The sequence below is a fragment of the Juglans microcarpa x Juglans regia genome, chromosome 1D (genome assembly GCF_004785595.1).
Source record: "Juglans microcarpa x Juglans regia isolate MS1-56 chromosome 1D, Jm3101_v1.0, whole genome shotgun sequence".
Classification (NCBI taxonomy): Eukaryota; Viridiplantae; Streptophyta; class Magnoliopsida; order Fagales; family Juglandaceae; genus Juglans; species Juglans microcarpa x Juglans regia.
The window spans coordinates 16,602,614-16,627,599 of record NC_054594.1 but is presented as its reverse complement, the minus strand read 5'-3'; the positions used below and the strand labels follow the sequence as shown (position 1 = coordinate 16,627,599).

The 24,986-nt window shown below is 34.1% G+C and overlaps 2 protein-coding genes, 1 long non-coding RNA gene and 1 pseudogene across 3 annotated transcripts; 1 reads left to right on the top strand and 3 right to left on the bottom strand.

The window, feature by feature from the left end:
- Nucleotides 1–308: 308 nt before the first annotated feature.
- On the bottom strand, nt 309–1,239 carry LOC121268424. The gene is made up of 2 exons (XR_005941157.1): nt 1,210–1,239; nt 309–729 (listed from the first exon to the last, which is right to left on the bottom strand). It is a non-coding gene; the product is annotated as an uncharacterized LOC121268424 (long non-coding RNA).
- A 525-nt stretch (nt 1,240–1,764) lies between these two features.
- Nucleotides 1,765–3,833, bottom strand: LOC121240441 (9-cis-epoxycarotenoid dioxygenase NCED6, chloroplastic). Its single transcript, XM_041137902.1, has 2 exons — nt 3,702–3,833; nt 1,765–3,667 (listed from the first exon to the last, which is right to left on the bottom strand). Exon 2 carries the CDS (start codon nt 3,628–3,630, stop codon nt 1,774–1,776), a length of 1,857 nt encoding a protein of 618 aa, XP_040993836.1. The 5' UTR covers nt 3,631–3,667; nt 3,702–3,833; the 3' UTR covers nt 1,765–1,773.
- Nucleotides 3,834–11,926: 8,093 nt separating this feature from the next.
- On the top strand, nt 11,927–18,732 carry LOC121266757 (3-ketoacyl-CoA thiolase 2, peroxisomal-like). Its single transcript, XM_041170568.1, has 14 exons — nt 11,927–12,099; nt 12,542–12,618; nt 12,749–12,833; nt 13,006–13,132; nt 13,228–13,326; nt 13,407–13,474; nt 13,560–13,667; nt 13,770–13,847; nt 13,952–14,084; nt 14,180–14,276; nt 15,826–15,949; nt 16,030–16,138; nt 18,246–18,329; nt 18,492–18,732. Exons 1-14 carry the CDS (start codon nt 11,956–11,958, stop codon nt 18,599–18,601), a joined length of 1,443 nt encoding a protein of 480 aa, XP_041026502.1. The 5' UTR covers nt 11,927–11,955; the 3' UTR covers nt 18,602–18,732.
- A 770-nt stretch (nt 18,733–19,502) lies between these two features.
- LOC121234875 lies at nt 19,503–24,514 on the bottom strand (annotated as a pseudogene).
- Nucleotides 24,515–24,986: the final 472 nt, after the last annotated feature.

The following is a 24,986-nucleotide window of genomic DNA, read 5'->3' as shown; positions in this document are numbered from 1 at the left end:
TCTCTCCTTAAAATTGTTGAAAAAATACACAATGATATAATATAAATTACATTGAAATTAAAATTCAAACGAAGTTAGTTTGGACTGAGGCACGGAAATCTTGCTTTCTTTAAAGAGATTCAAGCCCTCTGTAGTGAACAAAGTTTCAAAATTAACCGGTGCAACAGAACTCCTCTTGACTTTACTCCTCCAAGATACAACAGTCCAACTAATCGTCGTATAACCCAAACTAACTCTGCACAAGTAGTGGTTGAGTTCAAATATCCTCTCAAAGAACATATTTCTATTATCTGAAAAATCTCTCAAAAAATATATACATACTTCGTCTTTCTCTTTTATTCAAAGAAAATACAATGTTTCATCTAATAAAGAAAAATAATAATATCACTTTGCAACCAACACCATTCTATGTATACCGACATCTATTCAATTTAAAAGAGAAGGTAGACGTTAAACAAAAGATTCGGAACTAGGCAATCAAAAGAATAAATTAAGACACCCAAATTAATATAAATGAAACGGCTTAGCAATTAACACATGAGCCCAGAACGTTGAGAAATAAAGTGACAAAACTAATGATAAAAAAACGTTTCAACCCCACAAAAGGTCAAACATAATTTTTTCTTAAAAAACCGTAGCTAACTCTGTAACGTACGTGAACTCTTGAATCATAAAAGCTATTAACGGATAAGAATAAAACCACGTTATGACCCTTCTCAATTTCTAATGCTACCGTAATAGCACTAAAAAAAAAAAGGTTACAAAAAAAAAATCTATTTATTAAAAAATACCAACAGGAAATATCAGAAAAACCGAGAAAGATAGATTATCAACCAAAATTGTACGTAGATACTGAGTTTATTAGACAAGTCTCAGTCAATATCAGCCTCTGGTCATGTTTTGAGAACTATTTTGATGCATACATGGGAATAAATTCATGCGCAAGTTTTTAACGTGAGTAAGGCATGCTATATATAATAGTCGTTAAGAGCATAAATATCATGCATAATTATTTAAAACAAAAGTAGATTTTATTATTAAAAATTAAATTTTTTATATAAATTTTCTATTTAATTTTTTTTTAAAGATTGTACGACATTTAGATATTCCACGACTGCATATATCATTTTCAATCCTGAGTTATCTTTCTAGTACATGTCCCAATTATCCGTTTGTATTTTTTTTTAATAAAAAATATAGATATGCAACTTTTTTTTATAACTATATTTTAAATGAGTGTCATTTTTATAAATTACATCACTTTTATATATATAAAATATCGTCACATTAAAATCAAATTGCAAAAAATACAGCTAGCAACGGGCTTTTATGTAAAAAAAAAAAAAAAAAAAAAAAAAAAAAAAACAAGATTATTCGATAAATCTGTTAAAAGTAGGTTTAGCTAAATTTGAGTTTTGACTTTTTATTTATTAAATAAAAGTAAATATAAAATTAATATAAATTAATTAAAAAATAAAAATTGTATAAAAATTCACTCCACGATCGAGTATAAGTTAAAATTATAACTTTATATATATAATTTTAACTATATAATGAAAATATAATTTGAAGTATTGAAAAAATAAAAAGAAATTATATTCCTAATTGGCTAATATTATATACTGGCAGTTTGGATCTTTAACTAGAATAATAATATATTATATATATATATATATACATATACACATATATATACAAAAAAAATATGGCTGAAACTATATATATATATCTTCTTATATATAAAAGCGTCTATCAGGAGGAACAGTTCAGAGCCTAAGACATGGCTGCTTGCACCTTCAATTCTTCTGCACCAACAAATGTGCCATGAAAACCATAAGGAACCCTAGCAGGCAATCTCACTGTTGCCCCTACCTTCATGCTTGAAGCTTCCACTATCACCAACTCCGATGTCTCTCTCTTCTCATCCCTCACAAACCCCACTATAAACCCCTCGTCATCATCATCTCCTCTAATATGAGTTCCCTCAGATTTCATCTTCTTGGGTACGTAAAATGGCTCTCCTCCGAAGCATCCCGTCCCATACAAAAATTTGGTAACCACACCAGAATTCAAATCAACCTTTGCAATGCCGGAACACTTGGGCCACGGCTCTGCTATCGCTAGGTACACGTACCGGGTCTTTTGGCCGAGGAGCTGCCTATTTACTTGCCCTGCTTCCAAGTTCATGCCCGACACGATCACCCGGCGCGTGGACTTCCCCGTTCTCATGTTTAACCTGATCTCCGATAACTCACTCTGAAGCGGGACCTCTCTCTGGTTGAATATTGAGTCCGGCGGGCTCATGCACGAACCTATGACAACGATGGTCTCGTCGCCTGTTTCAGAGTTTTCCTCCCATGCATTCCACAGATGGAAGCAGAAGCAATCGGGTACGTCAATCCATCGCATTCTCGACTCGTCGACGTCATTTTTCGGCAAAATTCCGAATCGAGAGGTCTTGTTCTCGTCGAAGATCACCGGAGACCCGCCCCGAATCATTTCCGATAACTTGAATATCACCTGGTGGTCCGGGAGTATGACAAAGTTCTCTGTCATGGCGAAGTCATGTATCATTGTCGGTCGCTGAAGAGAGATCGCCACGTCACGTGACTTATTACCGCACGTGTCGAACTTGAAGTACTTGAGGTACGGTTTTTTCACCACGTTGTAGCTCAGCGTGTGGAGCTCACCAGTAATGGGGTCCAGCTTGGGGTGCGCTATCATGGGGCAGTCCAGCTGATTGTTGAAATCGAACCGTCCGATCGTCTCAAGATCGCCATCATCCTTGATACTAACGTGGTACGGAAGGTCGTCCTCTGACATGGCTAATAATCGGCCGTTGAAATAGACGAGCCCGGCATTGGCAACACCTGAGCCTCGCGACCCGTCAACTAACCCGGCTCCGGCTCGGGCGAAGAACAGCGCAAGCCTAGCCAGTCCGGAGTGGCCATGCAGCTCTCCAATCGGCTTAGGAAACATGGGCCTCCCCATTGCGGCTTCTTGAACGAGCCGGCTCGTGCGCGTGTACCTACAGCTGTAGCTGGCTTTGTTCCCGGAGCCCAAGGTAACGGCGTGTATCATGCCGTCCCCGTCGAACAAATGGTGTCCACCTGACGGAGCGAACATGGGATTAGCCCCATTCCGCATGTAAACGCCGTAAAGGCATGCTGGGATTTGACCCAGTACCTCGAGCCCATGGTGAACCGGGCACTCCAGTACCGGGGCGAAATTACCAGATATCTGAATCGCCGGGTCGACCGTCTTCGGCAACTTATGGTTCTTTTCAAGTGGTAATATCAGTGAGGCCTCTATGAGGTCTAGGAGCGAGGCGACTACCTTTTGCAAGGGGTTTAAACGCGGTGGGTTCGTGGGTTTTTGTGGGGTTGACAGTACTGGCTGATCATTTTTGGGTGATGGTTTGTGTTCCACCAGCGACGAAGATGGCAGCGATGGTGGTGGCGGCTTTCGGGGGAGTTTTTTCTTGGCAGGGTTGATGAGGATTTTGGATGTGAAAAGTGGGAAGGGAGTTGGAGCATTTGATCTCCGTTTCGTGGGGGTGTGAAGTTGAGTGAGATTTTGGAGTCCAGAGGTTGTTGCAGGTAGGGTGGTGAAGTGCAAAGAGAATTGCATGGCTGGAATGGTGGAGAGAAATCTGAAGATAGATGATGGTGTGGGGGTTGGGAAGGGGCCTCAGGCCTGGAAGAAATTAATGGTGGGAATGGGATGCTTTGGTGTTTTGCTGGCCGTGTATAATGTGTGTGTGTGTGTGTATATATATATAGGAAAGAAAAAACGGTTTCAGTGGGCGCTACATCGGCCAGCTATTCCAGGTAGCAAATGTCAGACACGTGGCCAGTGAGAGATCGGTTTCATGTCTTACGTTATTCATTAAATACTTAATATTATCCGAAATATTTACGAGAACAATAATAAATATTTATTATTAAACGAGTAATATTACGTGTAGTTATAGACCGTAAGTGTCGTTCAATTATTTTGAAAAAAGAAGGATTTATTGTTAAAAAATTATTTTTTTCATGTGAGTTCTATATTTATTTATTTTTTAAAAAATAATTATACGACGTTTACACACTCACGACTGCAACTATTATTTCTCATTATTAAAATATCTCTAATTTTACACTAAATGAATATTAGATTTCTAATCTTTTCACGTGAATATTATCTCTCATTTGGATTTATTACAAGCCTGGTTTGAATAGATGACTATTTTATCTCATTATTATAATTTTTTTAAAATTTTACATAAAGTATAATAAATAATTTAATTTTTTCAAATCTCAAAATAAAAATTATATTATAATAATATTTTATTTCACTTTTAACAAAACATTCAATCTTATCTTATCTAAACTGTGTAACCAAACAAGTCGTTAGTGTGGAGCCAACAAGAGATCAGAAAATAAAGACAGCTTCTAAATTCTAATCCTCGACATGAATTGCCACTAAAAAGCCCAGTGGAAGCTCCACGATGGATATGTCCATTCATCTTCATCTTTTTAAAAGAAGGAAGAAAAAATAAATAAATAAGCAAATTTTGTATATAACTCTTACTCATGGCACTGAAACCAGTAAAATGGAAGATCCTTCAATATCTTTAGAAAGTTACCGACAAAATATTTTCTTTAGAAAGTTGAGAAATCATTCAGCTCTTATTAATATAAGCTCCTCTCGTGTTATAAAGGGATGGCATCTTGTAGTTAATTGTATGTGAGAAATCTCTAAAATTAAATGTGCAGTGACAATATACATGATTGGTCTATTTATAATATAATAAAACCAGTGAAATAGAGGAAATATAATTAATATCTAAATATAAAATATTTTTTAACTAAAATCTTTACAGAATATTGCCATGATTTTATTACAATCTTAGACAAAAAAAAAAAAAAAAAAAACTAATCTAATCAAGTAGATAAATATATGTTAACATGTATTATTGTCACACTAAAAACATATACTAATAATTTTTTAAAGAATTGAATCTACTATTTTTTAATTCTCACATCAATCTAACATAAGAATAGTGTAGCTTCACTACAATATATCATTTATTAGATAAAATAAATAATTTTTACGTTCATAGCACATCAGGTTTTCACATGGATGGTTTATTTTTTTCCACATGAATGATGTATTTAATTTGTCGAGAAATAAATTTATAAATTGTGAAATTAGTACTTGTCTAAAAATTTAAACTGATGAAAAAAGATAGATTTAATTATTTTATTTATATTTTAACACTCTCGACTCCCCTTTAATTAAATAGACAAAATATATTTAATTTATATTTTAACATAAATAGATTTTATAGAAAAAAAAATAAAGTTATTTGTGGAAGGTGATGTAAAGTAAGAGTGGCACGTGATGAGGACATGGAGCTTCAAAGCAAGAAAACTGTGCACTATGGGGAGGACAACACCCCCGGCACCGTACTGCCACCCCTTATGGGCCCACCCCACACGGAATGCATATACAGATACAAATGGCCCCCCACGTGGCGGCCCACATTGTCATTCCCCATAGCCCTCTCTGTTTTGTCTCCTTCTGTGCTTTCTCCTCTGACTTCTTCTCCCTAATCAGATTTCACCACCTTGTTTGAATCGCCACAACTTGCAATCCCATTCGCCCAAACACGTGTCCAAAAGATCGACCCAGACCACGTGTCTTTGGGGGGGGCCTATCTAACCAACGTGTCTTTTACCTTTGACTTATCTTTTTTTTTTTTTTTTTTTTCTTTTTTTCCTTTTCTTTTCTTTTCTTATTAAGAGTGATACACCTGTAGTGTCCATTTTTGTGTGCGGCTTAATGCAAATTACACTTTTCTTTTTTTTTAAATATATTTTAAATATGTTTGAACATTTTTAACAAATAAAAAATATAAATATATTAATAGCTACTTCCTTAATTATTAAAAAATAATAATTTTAAAAATTAAATACATAAGCAATCAAAATGAAGAGTCAAATTAAGGAGACATAGTAACATTATTCTATATAAGGATGTAACCGGTTTGGTCTTTGATAAAATTTAAGACCGAACTGGTATGTACCAATTTTATATTTTTAAAAATCGATTACGTACCGGTTATTTCCTAAACCGGTACATCTAATTTTATTAGTTCGATCTGGTTTTCCGATTTTGATAAAATACAAATTTGTAAAAAAAGTCTGTCTATAAAAAAATTTTGAAAATAAAACTACTTTAAAAGTAGTATTAACTGTATCATTATATGTAATTATTTAGTATAGTGATTTATATACTAATTTATATATAGACTTAAAGTATATTATTAATAATGATATAGTATTAGACTATTAGTATTTAAATTATAATTAATATATATTATAAACTAATGTTTATTAATATTACTAATTTACTAACGTATTATGTACTTATCAAAAAGAATATATTGAGAATTTATTAGGCCATAAAAATTTGCTAATAATATTTGCGTGATTTTCTTTCTTTTTGGTAAATAATATTTTAATGATCTTATTTACAATTTTGGTATATAAATTCAAATCTTTTGATATTTAGGATTTTTTTTCAATTTATGTGATTATCAATTTTAGTTTAAATTTTTACAATTTCAGTTGATTTTTAAATTAACTTATATTATTATAAATATTATATATAATATAAAAAATATTATATATAATATTAAAAAGATAATTTAAAATATATATTATATAGAGTCGGTTCGGTCTGGGCCTAAAGGACCTAGAATCGAAACCAGACCTGTTTTGGCCGATTTTGCCATTATGGAAACCAATTCCGGACCGGACTGGTCTGATTTACCAGTTTGGTTCTGTCCAGACAGGTCCGATTTTTCATTTTTTTTTTTACACCCCTAATTCTATATATAAAGATGTTAATTATATTAAAGAAATATTTATAAAAAATTTACTTCTTTATTGATTAGTTATAAATTTTAAATTTTAAATTTTAAAATAAATCTGAAAAAATAAATCTTTTGTAAATTCTATTTTAAGAAAAATTATAAGTATACGTAACTATGTGTAGCATTTTTGCTACAGTTTGTTTCGAGCACAACGAGGAAGAAAATGTCGTGTTTTGTGTATTTTTCTTTCTGCCTTCTGGGTTCTAAGCAAAAGAACAAAAAACCTCTTGTACTCAGAGCCGTTTCTGGTCACCCTGAAAATCTGCTCACTGCTCAGCAACGTTTTGTAACGTTTACGTAAGACAAGATTGTTGACTTTGTCTTTGTCGAAGAAAGAAAATGGTAAAAAAAAAAAACAGAATCATTCCTAGGATTCTTATTCTGGGACATCGTCGACTAAAATTGCCAAATTAATGTAAGAGTTGGGCTTAATGGGCCTATGTGGGTCCTACAATTTGGGCAAGAGGGTCCAGTCTTTAACGGGCATTATACCCTCCCAGATCAGTTGGGTAAACTTCCCAAGCATTTTCCTATTATAATGACATTATTTTCTTAGTGATACTATATATTACACTCTCATCTTATTTTGATTATATCAAGTAATATGAGATATATTTATCCTTATTAGATGATAAAGAAGCATGCAATAAAAAATTATTTAATAGTAATAAATATATCACATCTTATTTAATAAGATAAAAATAAGATAATAATATGATATATAGAATTTTCCTTTCCGTCCCGCAAGCCCACTTTAATGACCTCAAATTTGATAAATTAAAACGGATTTAAATAAAGAGACTTCTGTATAAACATAAAAAATAAAAAATAAAGAGCCTTTCACGTGGGCTTGAATAAAGAACTATGATGGACACAAACTTTTACAACTTGTTTTTTCTTTTCTTTTTTTCTTTTTCCCCTAATTTCATTCTCTCTGCCTTGAATCTTTATCCGGTTTTTGCTATGGTCAAAGCTACCAATGGGACGTAATACCTTGACCAGCTCATCCAAGTTTCCAACAAGTGGACTTTACAACGCATGTTAAATTAATAGCAATGCTACCGGGTGTACCATATCAGCACTTGTTTCCGTATGATTGGATAATCGCGCCACCCGGATTTGTTTAGAGAGTGATTAGAATTATGTAATAAAATAGTTTGATTTAGTATTTTTTGAATTTTAAAAAAGAAAAAAGAAAAAATTGAATAAAAAATATTATAAAATTAAAATATTATAAAATTAAAATATTATAATAATATATTTTTATAATAATATTATTATTTAAAAATTTGAAATAATTTGAATAATTTTTTTATTTTTTATTTAAAAAATTTGTAATGATTAATTTAAAAATATTTATATTTAAATTATGTTTAAAAAAATGAGATGAGAATTTTGACACCAGATATATTTTCAAAAGGGTAATGATATCCTTACAATTGGTTCACTACTCTTTACTACTTATACTATATTTGAATTTTTTTTATTTTTTATCATTTTCTTTTAAATATTTTTTTAACATTTTTAATCATTAAAAAAATAAAAAAATATAAAATTTTATTAATAATCACTTTCTTAACTATTAAATAAAATTAAAAATTTTAAAAAATCAAATATATAAAAAAAGTAACAAATGAGTATTAGAAAAATAGTAAATTCATCTTCCTTTTCAAAAATTCGTTAAGTTGCCGATATTCCGGCACGCATGTCTATGCCTCCGTAAACAAAAGTTCGAAATCACAGTACACGGCCGTTTAGGCGCGTGTAATGTTCTCGCTCTCAACATATTTAAGTGATAACCAACGTAGATTTGCTATATCAATTGATACGATGGAAGTTTGGTATAATTTAATATGGAGACTTCCTTTTAAAAAATAAAAAATATGGAGACTAATGTTACTCTAAATATATAGGACAATATGAAAAAATAGTTGCAGGCAAAAGCGAAATAACGTGAGATTCACATGACTGGCAGGTAAGAAAAGGATGGAATGACAACATAAACGCTGTACAGACCTAAAGTAAGGTTTAGGACAATATCCAAGTAGCCATTTCTCTATTTACAGAGAAAGCTCCAAGCAAAATATCCGCCTCAAAAGGATACTATTAGTGGCAGGATACTCGCATTGGAAGAACACTATCGACAGGAGAAATACTCGCACAAGGAAGATGCTATCAGTAGTGAGATACTCACACCGAAAGGGCATAATCAACGGTGAAATACTCGGACTAAAATGATGTTGTTTGAGGTAAAATCGAGTAAAATGTAACTTAAAATTAAATTACACAACAACAAAAGTTCTGATGACTAGCACTCTTAGTTGGTAAAAATGATAAACCCATTTTTACCTTGTGGGTCCTAACTATTGGATATATATATATATATATATATATATATATGTATGTATGTAGCCAGTTAAGAAAGAATAGTTGCGGGAAAAAGTAAACTTACGTGGGATTCACATGACTGGTAAGCGAGAAAATGATGAGATGACGCCATACACACATAGACCCAAAGTAAGGCTTGGAAAAAAATCCAAGCAACCATACATCTATGAGATCAAGATCGATAGAGATAGGTCAAGCGAGATATCTGCCTCGAAATGACACTATTAGTGGCAGGATACTAGCATCGGTCAGAGAAATACTCTTTTACTAGAAGGACGCAATCAGTGATGAGATGCTTACACCGAAATGAAATACTCAATGGTGAAATACTCGCACTAGAGGGATGTCGTCTGCAGTAAAAGCAAGTTCAAGAAGGAAATATTACTAACTGGGCATTGAGAATTGCACCCCCAAAAGGGTAAAGCCCCAAGCAAACAGTTCAACCCCTATTAATATCCTGCCAAGTATGCTTTAAAGGGATTATAAATTTATGGGTCTTTGATTACTAAAAGAAGTAATTATCTCTCTAACTTAACCATTGGAAACATGCGGGACATGATTCTCCAAAAGAAAAATTTAATTGTAAGTAATTTTATGTACTAATATGCGCACCAATTCAATATGATTGATCAAAAATTAGATTTTATTAAAAATAGTGCTAATTTAAATTTAGAATATAAAAGTAACAACATTAATATGCAGATTGATATATAAACTTGTTTTTATATAACAAAACTCTCATCCGAAACTTTGTCTTAGTTGCAAGTTATAGAGTGTGTAGAAGGCATCGTTGGAAATTGCGTCAACACTAAGGCCTTATTTGGATAACAATATATTCTTATATATTTTCTTCACAAATATTACTTAAAATATAAAATACTTTTCAATTTTAAATTTTAAATTTTTCATCTAATAATTATTTAATTATTATCCAAACATAAAATGATTTTTTTTTCTAAACTTTCAAACAAAACACAAAAAATAATACAACTTTTTCAATTTTCAAAATAAAATAAAATATTTTTTAAAAAAATTAACTTTATTATATTTTTAATCAATTTTTGTCTCTCATTTACCAAAATCTAATAAAACATATTAATTCAGACAATTTAACTATTATTCACATATATTTTAAGATATTCTAAGTGTGCAAACGAATACTAACAATCTCATCATTAGATCATTAACAATGGTAGAATTATGAATGAATAAATATCCAGCTAAAAGGAAAGACAAGTCGAATCGAGATTGTAACAAACTCTCTAGAATCCAAAAGGCACTACTTTGTAACAAACACCCGTTGATGATCGAGATTGAAACAAAGGAAAACTAAGTACGGAAAAAATCTTACATACCCAAAACATCTAAACCTAGATTGAAAAATCTTGAGCTAATTCTAATAATTGATAGATAATTTACGTGGGACGATAACATTATATATAGAGTATTCATTTTGATATTTTTTCACTTTTTGTTTTTCAATTTTTGGAGTATAAATTGTTTTATCCTTTTTTACTGATTCAAATATCTTTCTAAGAAAATTATACAGTCTATTAAATAGTACCTATTCAGTCATAAATCTTTTTTGTCACATTTTTTAATATTTAGATCTCGTTTAGATGCTATGATAATATGAAAAATTTGTAAATAATAGTAAAATAATTTTTAAATAGTAGTGAAATAATTTGAGTTAAGATATTTTATAGAGTTTTAAAAAATGATAGAGTGAAAGTTTAATAAAAATATTAGAAATTAAAATATTATTAGAATATAATTTGTTAAGATTATTTTTATTTTAGAATTTAAAAAAGTTGAATTGTTTTTTTGAACTCGAGCCCACCCACCGAGATTGTAGCCCTACAAAACCTCTCGAGAAGGCTAAATGCATTTTTTTTCTTCATATATTTTTTATATCCTTAAACAATTTTTTTAAAAAAATTACGATATAATTAAAAAAATACTTACTTAATCATTAAGTAAAGAAAAAAGTGTGGGTTGAAACTCTCAGGACCCAGTCTTAGGATCCCAAGCTTTTCTTTTATTTTTTATATTTTGTTTGAAAGTTTGAGGAAGTTATAATGATTAGATAAAAAAGTTAAAAATTTAAAATTTAAAATTATTTGTATTTGTAGTGTTTGGATATTGAGATGAGAATGTATGATATAGAATGAGATGAGTCATGAGATGAGACCATCTAACAATCCAAACAGGACGTTAGATTTCAATATTATAAAAAATAGTGCACGAAACTATACACTGTATAATTTTACAAAAATGATAATTAATATCCCGTTAAATATTAAATTAAAAGTAATTATTCTTAAGGCAAAATCACCTAAATTATTCAAATATAAAACCACAATTTTATTTTCCCTAGAAAATATAATAAAAAGATAAACCCGAGCATTTATACCAATTTTGTGCAGCGTGTTATTGCACGCGCCAGAAAGTAAAGACTGATTCCTGAAGGACTGAGTGAGGAGGATTGCGTGATAACGATAACCATTTGGATATGGTGGGCGTGGCTGACGCACGCGTGTCCGTCATCTCTTTGGTCACTCCTTCTTATCAAAGAAACGCCACGTCACCATCTCTCTCACTTCAACGGTTCAACCGCCAAAGGTCCCAATAAAACGAATCAAATGATATTCTTCCTCGTATTCTCCTCCGGAACCCAGGCTTCGAGTCAGAGAGAGAAAATGGAGAAAGCTATCAACAGACAGAGAGTTCTGCTCGACCACCTCCGGCCTTCTTCTTCTATTTACACCGGAGATTCTTCAATCTCTGTATGCGCGAATCCCTCTCAACTTTTTTTTTTTTTTTTCAGTTGCTTTCTCTGTTTCCGGTTCGATCCGTTTTTTTCTATGCGTTTCTTGATTGACTTCTTTTCTTGCTGGATATTTCGGTGAATTTCGATTTTAATTTTCTGATATTTGGGTTTTTTTCTGTCGTTCATTCACGTTTGATTTGATATATGATTCCGAGACCTTGAAATTTGAGTTTAAATGTCTACCTTTAGATTCGTAGCTACAATCGTAGCCTATTTTTATAGTCTAGTTTCCAGCAAAAGAGAGAAACGATTGTTTGGCATGTTCGACCTCCAACCAGACGATTTTCAAATTTATTCCTCAAGCTATGGCGCTTGATTTCCCTTATTCGTTTTTTATATGCTTCATATTATTTCTGTTCCCCTAATTTAAATAATTAATTTTCGATGATCATTACCAGGCATCAGCTTGTCTTGCAGGGGATAGCGATGCGTACCATAGAACTTCGGTATTTGGGGACGATGTAGTCATTGTGGCGTAAGTTGCTCCTCCTTGCAAATCATCTTTCCAAGTTAATATTGGGTTTTTAAATTATTGAACTGTGAAATTATCAACCAATTTGGTCTGTCTTGATTCGTATTTCGTTGAATTTGGTATTATTACACAGAGCGCATCGGACTCCAATTTGCAAATCCAAGCGTGGTAGTTTCAAGGATACTTATCCCGATGATCTCCTCGCACCAGTTTTGAAGGTGCATATTGTGCTGTTCCCCTCCCCCCCCCCCCCCCCCCCCCCCCCCCCCCCCCGCTGTTTCATTTCAAGTTTTTAGGACTGGCAAAAGCCTTTACCTTTTTTTTTTTTTTTGAGTATATCAGAGTGTTCTATCTATTCATGGCTTAGGTTCTTGTAATTGTTTGGTGCAGGCATTGATAGAGAAAACCAATCTGAATCCTAGTGAAGTTGGGGATATTGTGGTGGGTACTGTCTTGGCCCCAGGATCTCAAAGGGCAAGTGAATGCAGGATGGCGGCATTCTATGCTGGTTTCCCTGGTATTGTTATTTTTATTGTTTGAAGACGTAAATTTGTTAAAGTTAAAGTTCTCATTATATTTATTGCTCATATATTTCACATTTTTCTTGTGTAGAAACTGTACCTGTCAGGACTGTGAACAGGCAGTGCTCATCCGGGCTTCAGGCAGTTGCTGATGTAGCTGCAGCTATAAGAGCTGGATTTTATGATATCGGTAAAGAATGCGTTGTTATTATTTATATATATATATATATTTGTGTAGATAAACCCTTATCCTTAAATAACTTGATTTAGGAATCGGAGCTGGCTTGGAGTCCATGACAGCTAATCCAATGGCATGGGAAGGGTCTGTCAACCCAAAAGTATACTCTCTTGCCGTGCTATTTCTTATATGCTGCTCTTCTACCAGATCATAGGGTTTTGACATGATCTTCCATTAATTGGCAGGTGAAGACCTTTGAGCAAGCTCAAAATTGCCTTCTCCCCATGGGTGTCACCTCAGAAAATGTTGCACACCGTTTTGGTGTAACTAGGCAGGAGCAAGACCAGGCTGCAGTGAGTTGAATGAACCTTTCAGCGTGGCATAGTGATCTAAAGCACTTTTTTTTTTCTTTTTTTTTTTTTTTTTTCTATTGATTTTCTTACACATGCTGTTAGGTTGAGTCACATAGGCGAGCTGCTGCTGCTACTGCCTCTGGTAAATTTAAAGACGAAATTATTCCTGTGCCCACCAAGGTATCCACTATTATTTCAGTATTAGCAGAAATTTTTATGCCCAAGCAGTATCTGTTGGCTTATGGTTTTCAGTTGGAGAACTGATTTCTGGATCACCTAAATAGATTGTTGACCCAAAAACGGGTGAGGAGAAATCTGTTACAATCTCTGTTGATGATGGGATTCGGCCTACCACAACAGTGTCAGATCTGGCAAAGCTGAAGCCTATTTTTAAGAAAGATGGGAGCACCACTGCAGGTATTGGATACATGATTGATGTTACCCATTATTTGTGTTCATAATATTGTTTAATTGAGCCTATCCATTGCATCGTTTTGGCTCTTCTTTCATAGGCAATTCTAGCCAAGTGAGTGATGGTGCTGGGGCTGTACTTCTAATGAAGAGAAGTGTTGCATTGCAGAAAGGACTACCCATCCTTGGTGTATTCAGGTTTGCTATTCACGATAAAACTCATTCACTAATCTGATAATGTGAAAAGTGATGCATAGATATGCCTAACAAGAAAGGCCTGTTATATATAATATTATGCATATTTGCACTGGTACTTCCACCCACTGGTGCCTAGTTCATTGTTTCAATAATATTCTGTGTACTTTTTATTGGCTTTCACTAGTTTTTCTCGAGTACGCAGCACTCATTAGTTGTTTTTGGTAGGAACAAATAATCTTATGGACATTTATTTCAAGCAGCATCATCTACCAGAATCCCCTCACCAACTAAATAACTGAATATAAAATGAAGAATCGCTTTGTTATGTCAAAGGCCTATTAGGACAATGTAGTGAAGCAATAGTTTCTTCCATGCATTTCTCTTTTAATTTAACTTGGTTTGTTAGAGAGGTTCTCTCGTAACCATTGTGATGCAAACTGTTGGGTTGAACTCATCCTTAAAAACTGACTTTTATGCAATGAGAGGGTGCCCAAGAGCTCATATACTCATGGTCAAGCTTGCACTTAAGTGATGTGGGACACTTGGACCATAACATAGCACTACACTCTGTAACCAGCGGCCATAGCTCACTTTGGTGTCATTGACCTATTGTTAGTCCTTTCTCTTTTGGAAACTTCACTCATCTATCAGTATTCACTAACTTAGCACTATGCCTATACATAATACCAGCACATTTTAATCTAGCCTCTAGGTCTACCTTTGAGACCCGACCACAAAGCCACCAATCATTTGATCCCATACTTAGTTCCGTCTGATCCCATACTGAACGTGATGATTGACCCTAATATCAAGTGATACAAAATCCTTGAGTAGAACTCACCCTTGAAAACTGACTTGCAAGGAGAGGGTGCTCGAAAGCTCAGATAAGCATGATTAAGCTTGCACCTCTTGGGTCGTAACATATTGCATCTTATTCCCTGCCCTTGGTGCTTGAATTCTGTGAGTAATACCCATTTGAACTGCTGTTTGCAATAGTGTTTGGGATACCCTGCTTGCTATCTAGCATTTCCAGTGGAACTTTCTTCTTAACCATTGACCTAATAATGCTTCATTTAGTGCACAAAATGGCATGCAATCATTTACAATCTTTATGTATATTTTATAAATTAAATGACACAGACTTTCTCGTCAATAGTTTCCATTAAAATCTCTCCTAAAAATAGTATTGAAAGATCTTGAAGCATATATTCTGTTCTATAGGAAACTTAGGATGCTTTTGCCATTGGATTTGCCTCTTGTTATGGTTTTTACACCGTTCATTGGCAGTACCAAAAATTATTCTGGAACTCAAAACTTCAAGTGAAGAGGTTCTTGACTTCACTTATCATGTCTTGTATGTGATGAGTTGGCCTGTCTTGGAGATAATTGAACACTTATCATGATTTATTGGACTCACTAAATTCAAATGTGTTTTTGAGATGCCACTGCCCCTACACCCATCCCTTTCATGGCTAGCCCCATAAATTAATGTGAAACAAGTGGCATTACTTTTTATAAGCAAATAATCTACTTTTTGTTGGTCATGCAGGACGTTTGCTGCCATTGGTGTCGATCCAGCAATCATGGGTGTAGGCCCAGCTGTTGCAATTCCAGCTGCAGTCAAGGCTGCTGGTTTAGAGCTTGATGATATTGACCTTTTCGAGATTAATGAGGTATTAAATTTTGAAAGACATTCTAATATTGGATTCAGGCCTGTGAATATATAATTACTCGAGAATTTGCAATGGCGCAGGCATTTGCATCCCAATTTGTATACTGCCGTAACAAGCTGGGACTTGATCCAGAAAAGATCAATGTGAATGGAGGTGCTATGGCCCTTGGGCATCCTTTGGGTGCAACAGGTATATACTAAGAATTTGAATTAGCTTGGGTTATACGAACCACAATTTTGAACACACTTACTTTTTACTGGAACTATTAGAGGTTTTCTAGGGCTGGGGAAAAAACTGAAATTGATTGGCCAACCTGCCTTAGGCATGGGTTCAGTGTTGGGTAGGAAAATAAAAGGTGGGCAGGGCCAGGCTGGGGGTTAGTGGGGTGTTTGAGAACCCGATGGTTTCAGGCCTAATTTTTTTGGGACATGTATTTTTAATGTTGGGGTTTGAGAGGATGTTGGAACCTATCTCTCTGCCACTCCATTGCCTCTCCATCTGTCACCCACAATTTCATGTTGATGATACGCCAATGAAGTTGAGGAAGCACAAAGAATGGGTGGGTGGAGGTGCTGTGCATGGGGTTACATGATCACTACAACATATAATTAAGCAGCTGATGTATATGAGAACCATCATTCACTAACGATTCCAAGGACCACCATCCAACCAGCCAACTGACACTGGTTGGTATTGATGCAGTTCAGCAACGGTGAACTGACCATTGGTTGTAGGGGTGATTTTCGACAGTCAAACTAACCTTTGAGGGGATCAGTACTTGGTACACAGCTGTACTGCATTCATCTTTATCACAAGCAAGGAGGTTGACAGATGGTCAATTGCACTCTGAGAAATTCCAAATTTTGCTATATATACACACATATATATCAGATAAAAGCATTTTTTTTACAAGTCGAATAAAATTTTATTGAATCAAGTTGTGATATCCCATACTGAGTGATAAGGGTAGGAAGGAGAAGTTGTTGCTCTTTATAATGGTTTTAATGGGGCTCCAATTGTATTATTGACTAGTCCTTTTGGAGTATAGGCCTAGATGTGGCTTGGCCTCCCTTGGGGTATTACAAACTGTATTAGAGTCTATCCCAACCAGAAATGTGGGACTTGAGCCATGCCACCTAAGACGGACGGGCTTGACGAGGACGTTGGGAATTTAAGAGGGAGATTGCGATACCTCATATTGAGTGATAAGGGTAGTTGATGTATGGGATTTCACATTGCTTGAGAATGAGAAGTTCTTGCTCTTTATAATGGTTCTAATGGGGCTCCAATTGTATTATTGACTAGTTTTTTTGGAGTATAAGCCCATAGGTGGCTTGGGCCTCCCTTGGGGCGTTACGCAAGTGCTATGAAGAGACGAGCATTGGAGCTGATATAGTATTTTGTTGAACTTCTTAAGTAATTGATTATTAGGTCCCAATTGTCTCATGAAGTGAGTGATTAGTTTAAGCAATTAGTTGGGTTGTACTAGGTTTTACATTATGGGCATCAAGTCATTTTATAGGAAGTTCTCATCAAGCTAGAATACCAATACTGGTTCTTTTAGGAAAATGGTGCTTCTCTGGATGATAGCCAATTTTCTGCTTCATTTTGATTTATTCTTATTTTTAATTCCTATTTTTTTGGATTGTATTGGAATTACTCTAAAAGCAGGTGATTTCCGATTCTTGTTCAGAGTGCTAGTTTATTGGTTAGAGTTACTTGACTTGGGGGATTAGACTGTTAGATTTAAGTCAATCATTTTGATATTGTACATTCATCGTACTTCATATGTTAATTACTTGTTATCTTGATATGCTAGTCCAATCAGATTATCATTTATTTAATCATAATACAATTAGTTGTATTTATTTGAAATTATAATGAGCTGCCAATGCTAAATTGATGATTGAGAAGGTAAAAGCTGAGCTAAGATTCATTTTGGTTAGAGCACACAAGAGTGCTGTTTATTTACATAGGTTTGCCTTCATGCTAGAACCACGGAATGACAAAGCAACCTCACTGTTGGCACAACTGATAACCAAGGAGTTCAACATGTGTACATATGGTTGTTCTCAATAAGTGATGCTGGATTCAAGGGAAATAGTTTGATGATTATTACTCTTTACATTATCCCTTGATTCATATATGCAGAGGGCAAACTTTGGAGTATTATATTGATTTATGCTCATATGGTTTCAAATTGGTGAAAGATAATTTAGTAGTTGGAGCATAAAATGCCATGAAGCTGTTCTCAATGCTCAATGAAGAAATCTATTGAGATTATTGTTTGTTTCAGGCGCTCGCTGTGTTGCTACTCTATTGCATGAGATGAAGCGTCGTGGCAGAGACTGTCGCTTTGGAGCGATATCAATGTGCATTGGTACTCTCTCTCTCCACACCACACGCACGCTCACATTTTTATGCATACATGCCCATGCATGTGCGCACACACCACATATAAATAAATATATGTCTACGTGAGAATGCATGCTTATCTGCTGGAATTTGTGGCTTACTACGAGTGTATACGACTGAAATGCAGGCACAGGAATGGGGGCAGCAGCTGTTTTTGAAAGAGGGGACGCTGTTGATGAGTTCTCCAATGCCCGGAAAGTGGAAAGAAACAGCCTTTTATCCAAGGATGCTCGGTAGAATATTTATGTGTCACCTGTTGCAATTACTAATAATCTCATGATTAGGATTGAAATCCTGGTAGAAAGTTGTAATAAACATGGAATTATTTTTTTGTTGAAAGATCTTTGGAGATCAAAGGTTTAAAGTAACTTGCGGACTGTGTCTCTCTTTCACACGTACTCTTCATCTAAGTGCCATCCAATTAAGAGTCTTCTTGTCTTGCTTGCGTTCCATATGGTAGTAATGCGATGCCCTGCACGAAAAGATTATTGCGATGCCCTGTACGATAAGTACTTCAGTACAAAACTTCCTTTGTTATCCTTGGCAACTATTGCAGTTACTGCATTATTCCAACTTGATCCCTCCAAAAATTTATCAGAAAAGTAAGGTAAGGCAATAAGGCTAGGGGTGATAAACGGTCTGGTCGGACCGAACGAACCAACAGGACCCACCGTTTCAGTCTGGACTGAACCGGACCGAGACTTGGTCCGGTTGGTCTCGGTCCACATTTTAGAGGACCGAAAAGTTTCGGTCCGGTCCACGGTCCAGATTTTTTCGGACCTGACCGGACCGAATGAAAAAAAAATTAAAAAAAATATTATATATATATTTTATTTAATAATTATACAATTAACAATATAAAATTTTAAATATGTTATTAATACTTGTTAATATTCTATAAATTAACAATATTTTACATATATCTTCATCTAACCTATCATTATTAACAATATAAAATTTTAAATATGTTATTAACACTTGTTAACATTCTATGAATTAACTAATATATAATATCAATTAGTTAATTATATAGTAATTATATAAATTAATAGTATAATTTTCATCTAATTTATTATCATTGACCATATAAAATATTTTTTTATTAAGTTTATTACTTAATCCACATTAATAAGTCATTTGATGCTACAATAAGGCATCAAATGGCACGTATTCTTGGGGCTGGCTGCCACACTCTATACGCCATCTACAAACATGTTCTCTACTCATCTGTCACGCATCCATTTGAAGCCGACTGTACGTTCTTGATGTACTGCAAATATATAAGATTGCATTTCTTTAATAAATACATAAAACTAAGATACACAAAACATGGATGTCAAGGCAAATTCCACACATACCTTGTAAAGAACTCCTCTGTTTTCCTTGTACAAAGCCGAAGTCCATTTCTGTCTTCGCTGTTCCATCTCCTCATTTGATATCTGAGCATCTATTCTCCTCTTCTGAACATCAACATTGATGATATCTCCATTCTCAATCAAACCAATCGGACCACCTTCCTGCAAACGATTCGCCATACATTATTTTGATATGTGAATAATAATCTGGTAGGATTCTCATTTTTCACCCTAGAGCACCAAAAGTTACACATTTTTCTAGTTGCACCATCGGTTAAGGTCTAGCTGTTAAGATTGTATTTGGACTGAAAAATGAGAAATAAGTGGTACTTTGTGAGTGAACAATGTAACTCCACCACTTCCCCCCTTTTAATGTAGTTAATAATCTAGATGAATAAATGGCTAGTGCACCTGTGCCTCAGGGCATATGTGGCCAACAACAAATCCATGCGAAGCTCCTGAAAACCTACCATCAGTCAACAAAGCTACATCCTGCAGCAATCAAAAGCAATAGCCAAACAAACATGTCATTCTTGGGAAACATCTGTCGTCAAATAGTTTCATGTATTTTGCTTGAAAAATACCATATTGGCAAAATGAACATGAAAAGGATATATCTGGGAGTAACCAATTTATCAGTTTTTACTTAGATATTTGACCTTGAAGAAACCCTATAAGTTGAGTCATCTATAATTTGAACACAACAACGAAGCATTTAACAAGTCTCAGAGTCTGGAAAACTAGAGGATACTGACACTTGACTCATATCTAGACAAGAACAGACCACTAAAAAACTAAAAATTGGGATTTAATACCAAACCTTTCCAAGACCTGCTCCCATTATTGCACTTGTTGGAGTTAACATTTCGGACATGCCTGGTCCTCCCTTAGGCCCCTCTCCTCTGATAATGACTACCCTTCCCTGGAACATGCAAACATAAACAAGAAATCATATATTACACCCAAACCGGAAGGAAGGTGGATCAGTATAATTTTGAAATAAAATGGATGTCTCGTGATGGAGCATTTATTTATTATTAATGATAAAAGTTAAAATGAAGTCACGCAGATCAAGTAATTGTTGTAGCATATAAAGAGGATTGGGATGGAGAATAGAGCTGGAATCATTGAACTTGCCTTCTTTTTTATTATTACTTTTAAGTTTGCTATAAATATTGCAAGTAGAGAGAGAACAAAATAAATACCGACGTAACTCCCACCCCAGTGGTGGCAAAGGGATTATTCTTTGGTTTTATTATATTAATTAAATCTCATCTTATCACAAATGTTAATAAAATTGCCAAGATTCATTTTTTGGTAGTATTGCATTTCTGATTTCTTTCTTTTTCTTTTCCTCCAGAATTTCCACCTAGTGCTGCTGTACAGTCATTTGTTTTCCAGTGAAAAACATGGCAAACAGTCATGAAGAGAGAGAGAGAGGAAAACAGAGTAAATTATAAGTCCAACGGTCGTATTACATCCTGAATGGGGAAAAAACGCAAGATAGAACTGCATTTGTTGAGTTGAAATTTCATTGATCAACAACAAAAGCAACAGAAACATTGCAATCAGTACATCTCGGGAATGGAAACTGAAAAAAAAAAGTCAGCAAACCTGTCCTCTGGCCAAGGGAGGGAAACTTGCTGCATTTTCAGCCAATGTCTTCCCAGTGACTGTAAAGAAAGTACATCTTGGTTGGTTGGTTAATATAAGAACAATACAAGGAATTACATATGAATGCAATAGTAAAAATGAGTGTACCGGTCACACAATCCCCGTCTAGAAAATTATGCTCCAAAAGGTAGCGAATGACAGCAGGCGTTTCTCCAATCTATTAAAACAACAAAGCATAGGAAATGGTGACAAACAAAGCCATATAAAAATATGCACTGAAAAAGAAAACTCTCTTGCAATGGCCATTCATAGAAGTTGTGAATTTACGACACGACAAGATAAAAGACAGACCTTGTGTACATCCTACATGACATATTTGCCACTAGGCTTAAGGTCTACGAGGAATGGAACCTCGTCGCTGACCGTCTGAAAATCATCATGTGTTAATTCCAGATCAACAGACCTGCAAAGAATTTCACCATCAGCCACTATCATGTCATTCAATCAATGTTATTCATGGAAAATCTGGTATCAAAGACCCCTCACCTTGCAATAGCAATCAAGTGTAACACAGCATTTGTAGAGCCACCTAGTGCCATAACAATAACCATGGCATTCCGTATGGATTTTGGAGTGATAATATCTCGTGGTTTCAAGTCCATCTTTAGTAATTCCAAAAGATATTTTCCTGCTAAACGGCACTCATCCAACTTCAATGCGTCTTCAGCGGGTGTCGAAGAGCTTTTAGGGAAAGAAAACAAAAAAGAGGATAAGAACAACAATGCTACCTGATTGCAATTCAAGTGATCAGACTAAGATAAATGTCTACCTGTAAGGCAGAGACATTCCCATAGCTTCAATAGCAGAAGCCATGGTATTGGCAGTATACATCCCACCACCAGCCCCTGCCCCAGGGCATGAGTTATGGATTACAACCTTCCTTTGCTCATTACTTATGGACCCACTCACAAGTTCTCCATAACACTGCACCGATAGTTAAAAGACATACGAGTTGTAATGTTAGCATAACAAATGAATGAGTTACAACATTTACACGACTCAGATTATCCTTATTTTTCACGAGCCTATCGTATGAAAGTAGAAATTAGAAAAATTAACTAAATATGACCTTTGCATATAATCAGATACACAATTAAGGAAAAAGCTATTCAAGCAAGACCAATAAATAATCGATTACAGTATGTCAAAAGCCGTTGGATATTTGGTAATGCAATAGCATAAAATATAAAATAAAGAGGTGCCTTTCTAAGCACGGCTACATATACATAACACATATACAACCAGTCACAGCTACATGACTTGCAGTCCCTACTCTACAATGCCAAAAACAATCGATGATTTGTACTCTTATAGTTTTTAGGCAACTGTTTTCTGTTGTCTGAAATAATTACTTGTCCTAACTCATAGGTATAGTTCATTCGAAATCTACCCAGGAAAATTGCTCTATGTTTCGAAATACTGTGCAAACAAAATAAAAAAGCACTCCAGATCTCTATCAATTCTTTTTTAGTTCTGTTCAACGTGAGAAAGACTTCAGAGAAGGCAGAAAAAGAAAATGCATAATAGTAAAATCTAGAGGGTTAATATTACGACAAATGATAGTTACAGTCGTGAGCGTGTGCAAGCGCCATGCAATCACTTTGAAAAAAGTGAATAAATACGGGACTTACATGATAAAAAAATTAATTTTTTAATAGTGGACTCCACTCTTTTCAAAGCGACTGCACGGCACTTGAGCACTTCACGATTGTACGTAGCATTACTCTAATATTATACATCAATGAAACCACATATAACTATAATCTACAAGTAATCAGTCTCAGTTGTATACCTGAAAGGCAGACGCTATATCATAAGAATGGCCTTGAAAACGACCAGGCTGCAAAATAAACAATTACAGAAGATACTTTAACATCACATAAAACAAAAATTCCACTGTCTATCCAACCACAACTGCAATGTCAAACATGTCAATTAAGTAGTTAGCCCTGCATCAGAATTGCGCGTAAAAATTTAAGATATACAAACATAATGTCTTAATCATTAATATAGTAATGAAGATATAGAAATTTGGATACAGGTCATTCCAAGTATCACCTTTTTTTTTTTTTTTTTTTTTTTTTTATAAGTAGGGCATTCCAAGTACTACCTAACAAAATGGGATGAGAAAGAACTGAGGCAGATGCTGAAATGATCCCTATTTTGACCAAAGAAATGTCCTTTTTTAGTTTTAAGTACAAATTTTCATCTTAAAAGGGACAAGTCTTTACATTTAACAAAACAAAACGAGGAAGCACTGACCCGGATGCTGGATACCATTTCTTATGCCAATATTCACTTAATTAAGGAGTATTGCATTGAAACGAATGCTAAACCTCGCATGTTTGGAGTGAAATAAGAATTTTGTATTTTATCTGAGAATTTAAAATATTATATTTTAATATTATTATTGTTTTAAAATTTAAAAAAGTTGAATTGAGATTTAAAAAAATTAAATTATTTATTATATTTTATATACAAATTTAAAAAATATATAATAATAAGATAAAATAAGAATAAAATTTTATACCTCGTCCCACCCACAATAGCTCCATCATAAACCATAATACTTGGTCGATTAAGCCGACCCATTGCCATAATTGTGCCTGGCATCTGCAAAATATTACCAGTATAAGATTCAAGAAAGATTGTACAATTCACAAGCAAACAGAGGGCCCAACACACACACAAGTCTACTAAAAAAGACATTAATAATAATACTGAGTCAAAAGCAACAGTGATTAGCTGACTATATTCTATAGCGAGCAGCAGTACTATAAAACTATAAACCAAAAACAAATCTGATCACATGGGTAAACTCCTCCCGAGAGAAGCTCAGAAAGTCAATAATGAAAAAATAAATAAAACAAAATACCCGGCCTTTCTTGTCAGAAACGAAGCTGTGCAGGAAAGTTGATGAACACAGATGAAGAATTAAATTAAAGTAGAGGAAGGAAGATGAGGAAGAAGATAGAGAAGATGATCATTAATTAACTGCGGTACAAATAGTATTTATACACAATGCACGCTCAATGAGAGAATCTGTTTATCCACTTTCAGACTGCTTTCTAACAAGACTGCCAGCAAGACAAACCGTCTGAAACTAACTCCAGCTGGAGGAACTAACAAAAACGATTGTTTCACTCCCCATTACCTTTACGTATACTCCCTCGATAGTAGAATTAACACATGAAATATTTAATTAAGGACAGATTTGAAGAGTGAGATGAGCTAATAATTTTATGAATAGTAATAAGATAGTTTGTAAATAGTAGTAAGATAATTTAAGTTGGATATTTTTTAAGTTTTGAGAAATGAGATTGAAAAAATTGAATAAAAAAATATTATAAAGTTAAAATATTGTAAGAATATAGTTTTATAATATTATTTTAGTTTGGAATTTGAAAAAATTAAAATTATTTTTTATTTTTTAATTGAAAATTTGAAAAGTTGTAATGATTAATTTAAAAAAGTTGTAATGATTAATTTGAAAATTTTGTATTTGAATTATATTTAGAAATACGATGAGATGAGATAAAAAGAGATTATATAAGAATTTTATGTCTCATTCCGTGCCTCAAATTTGCCCTAAA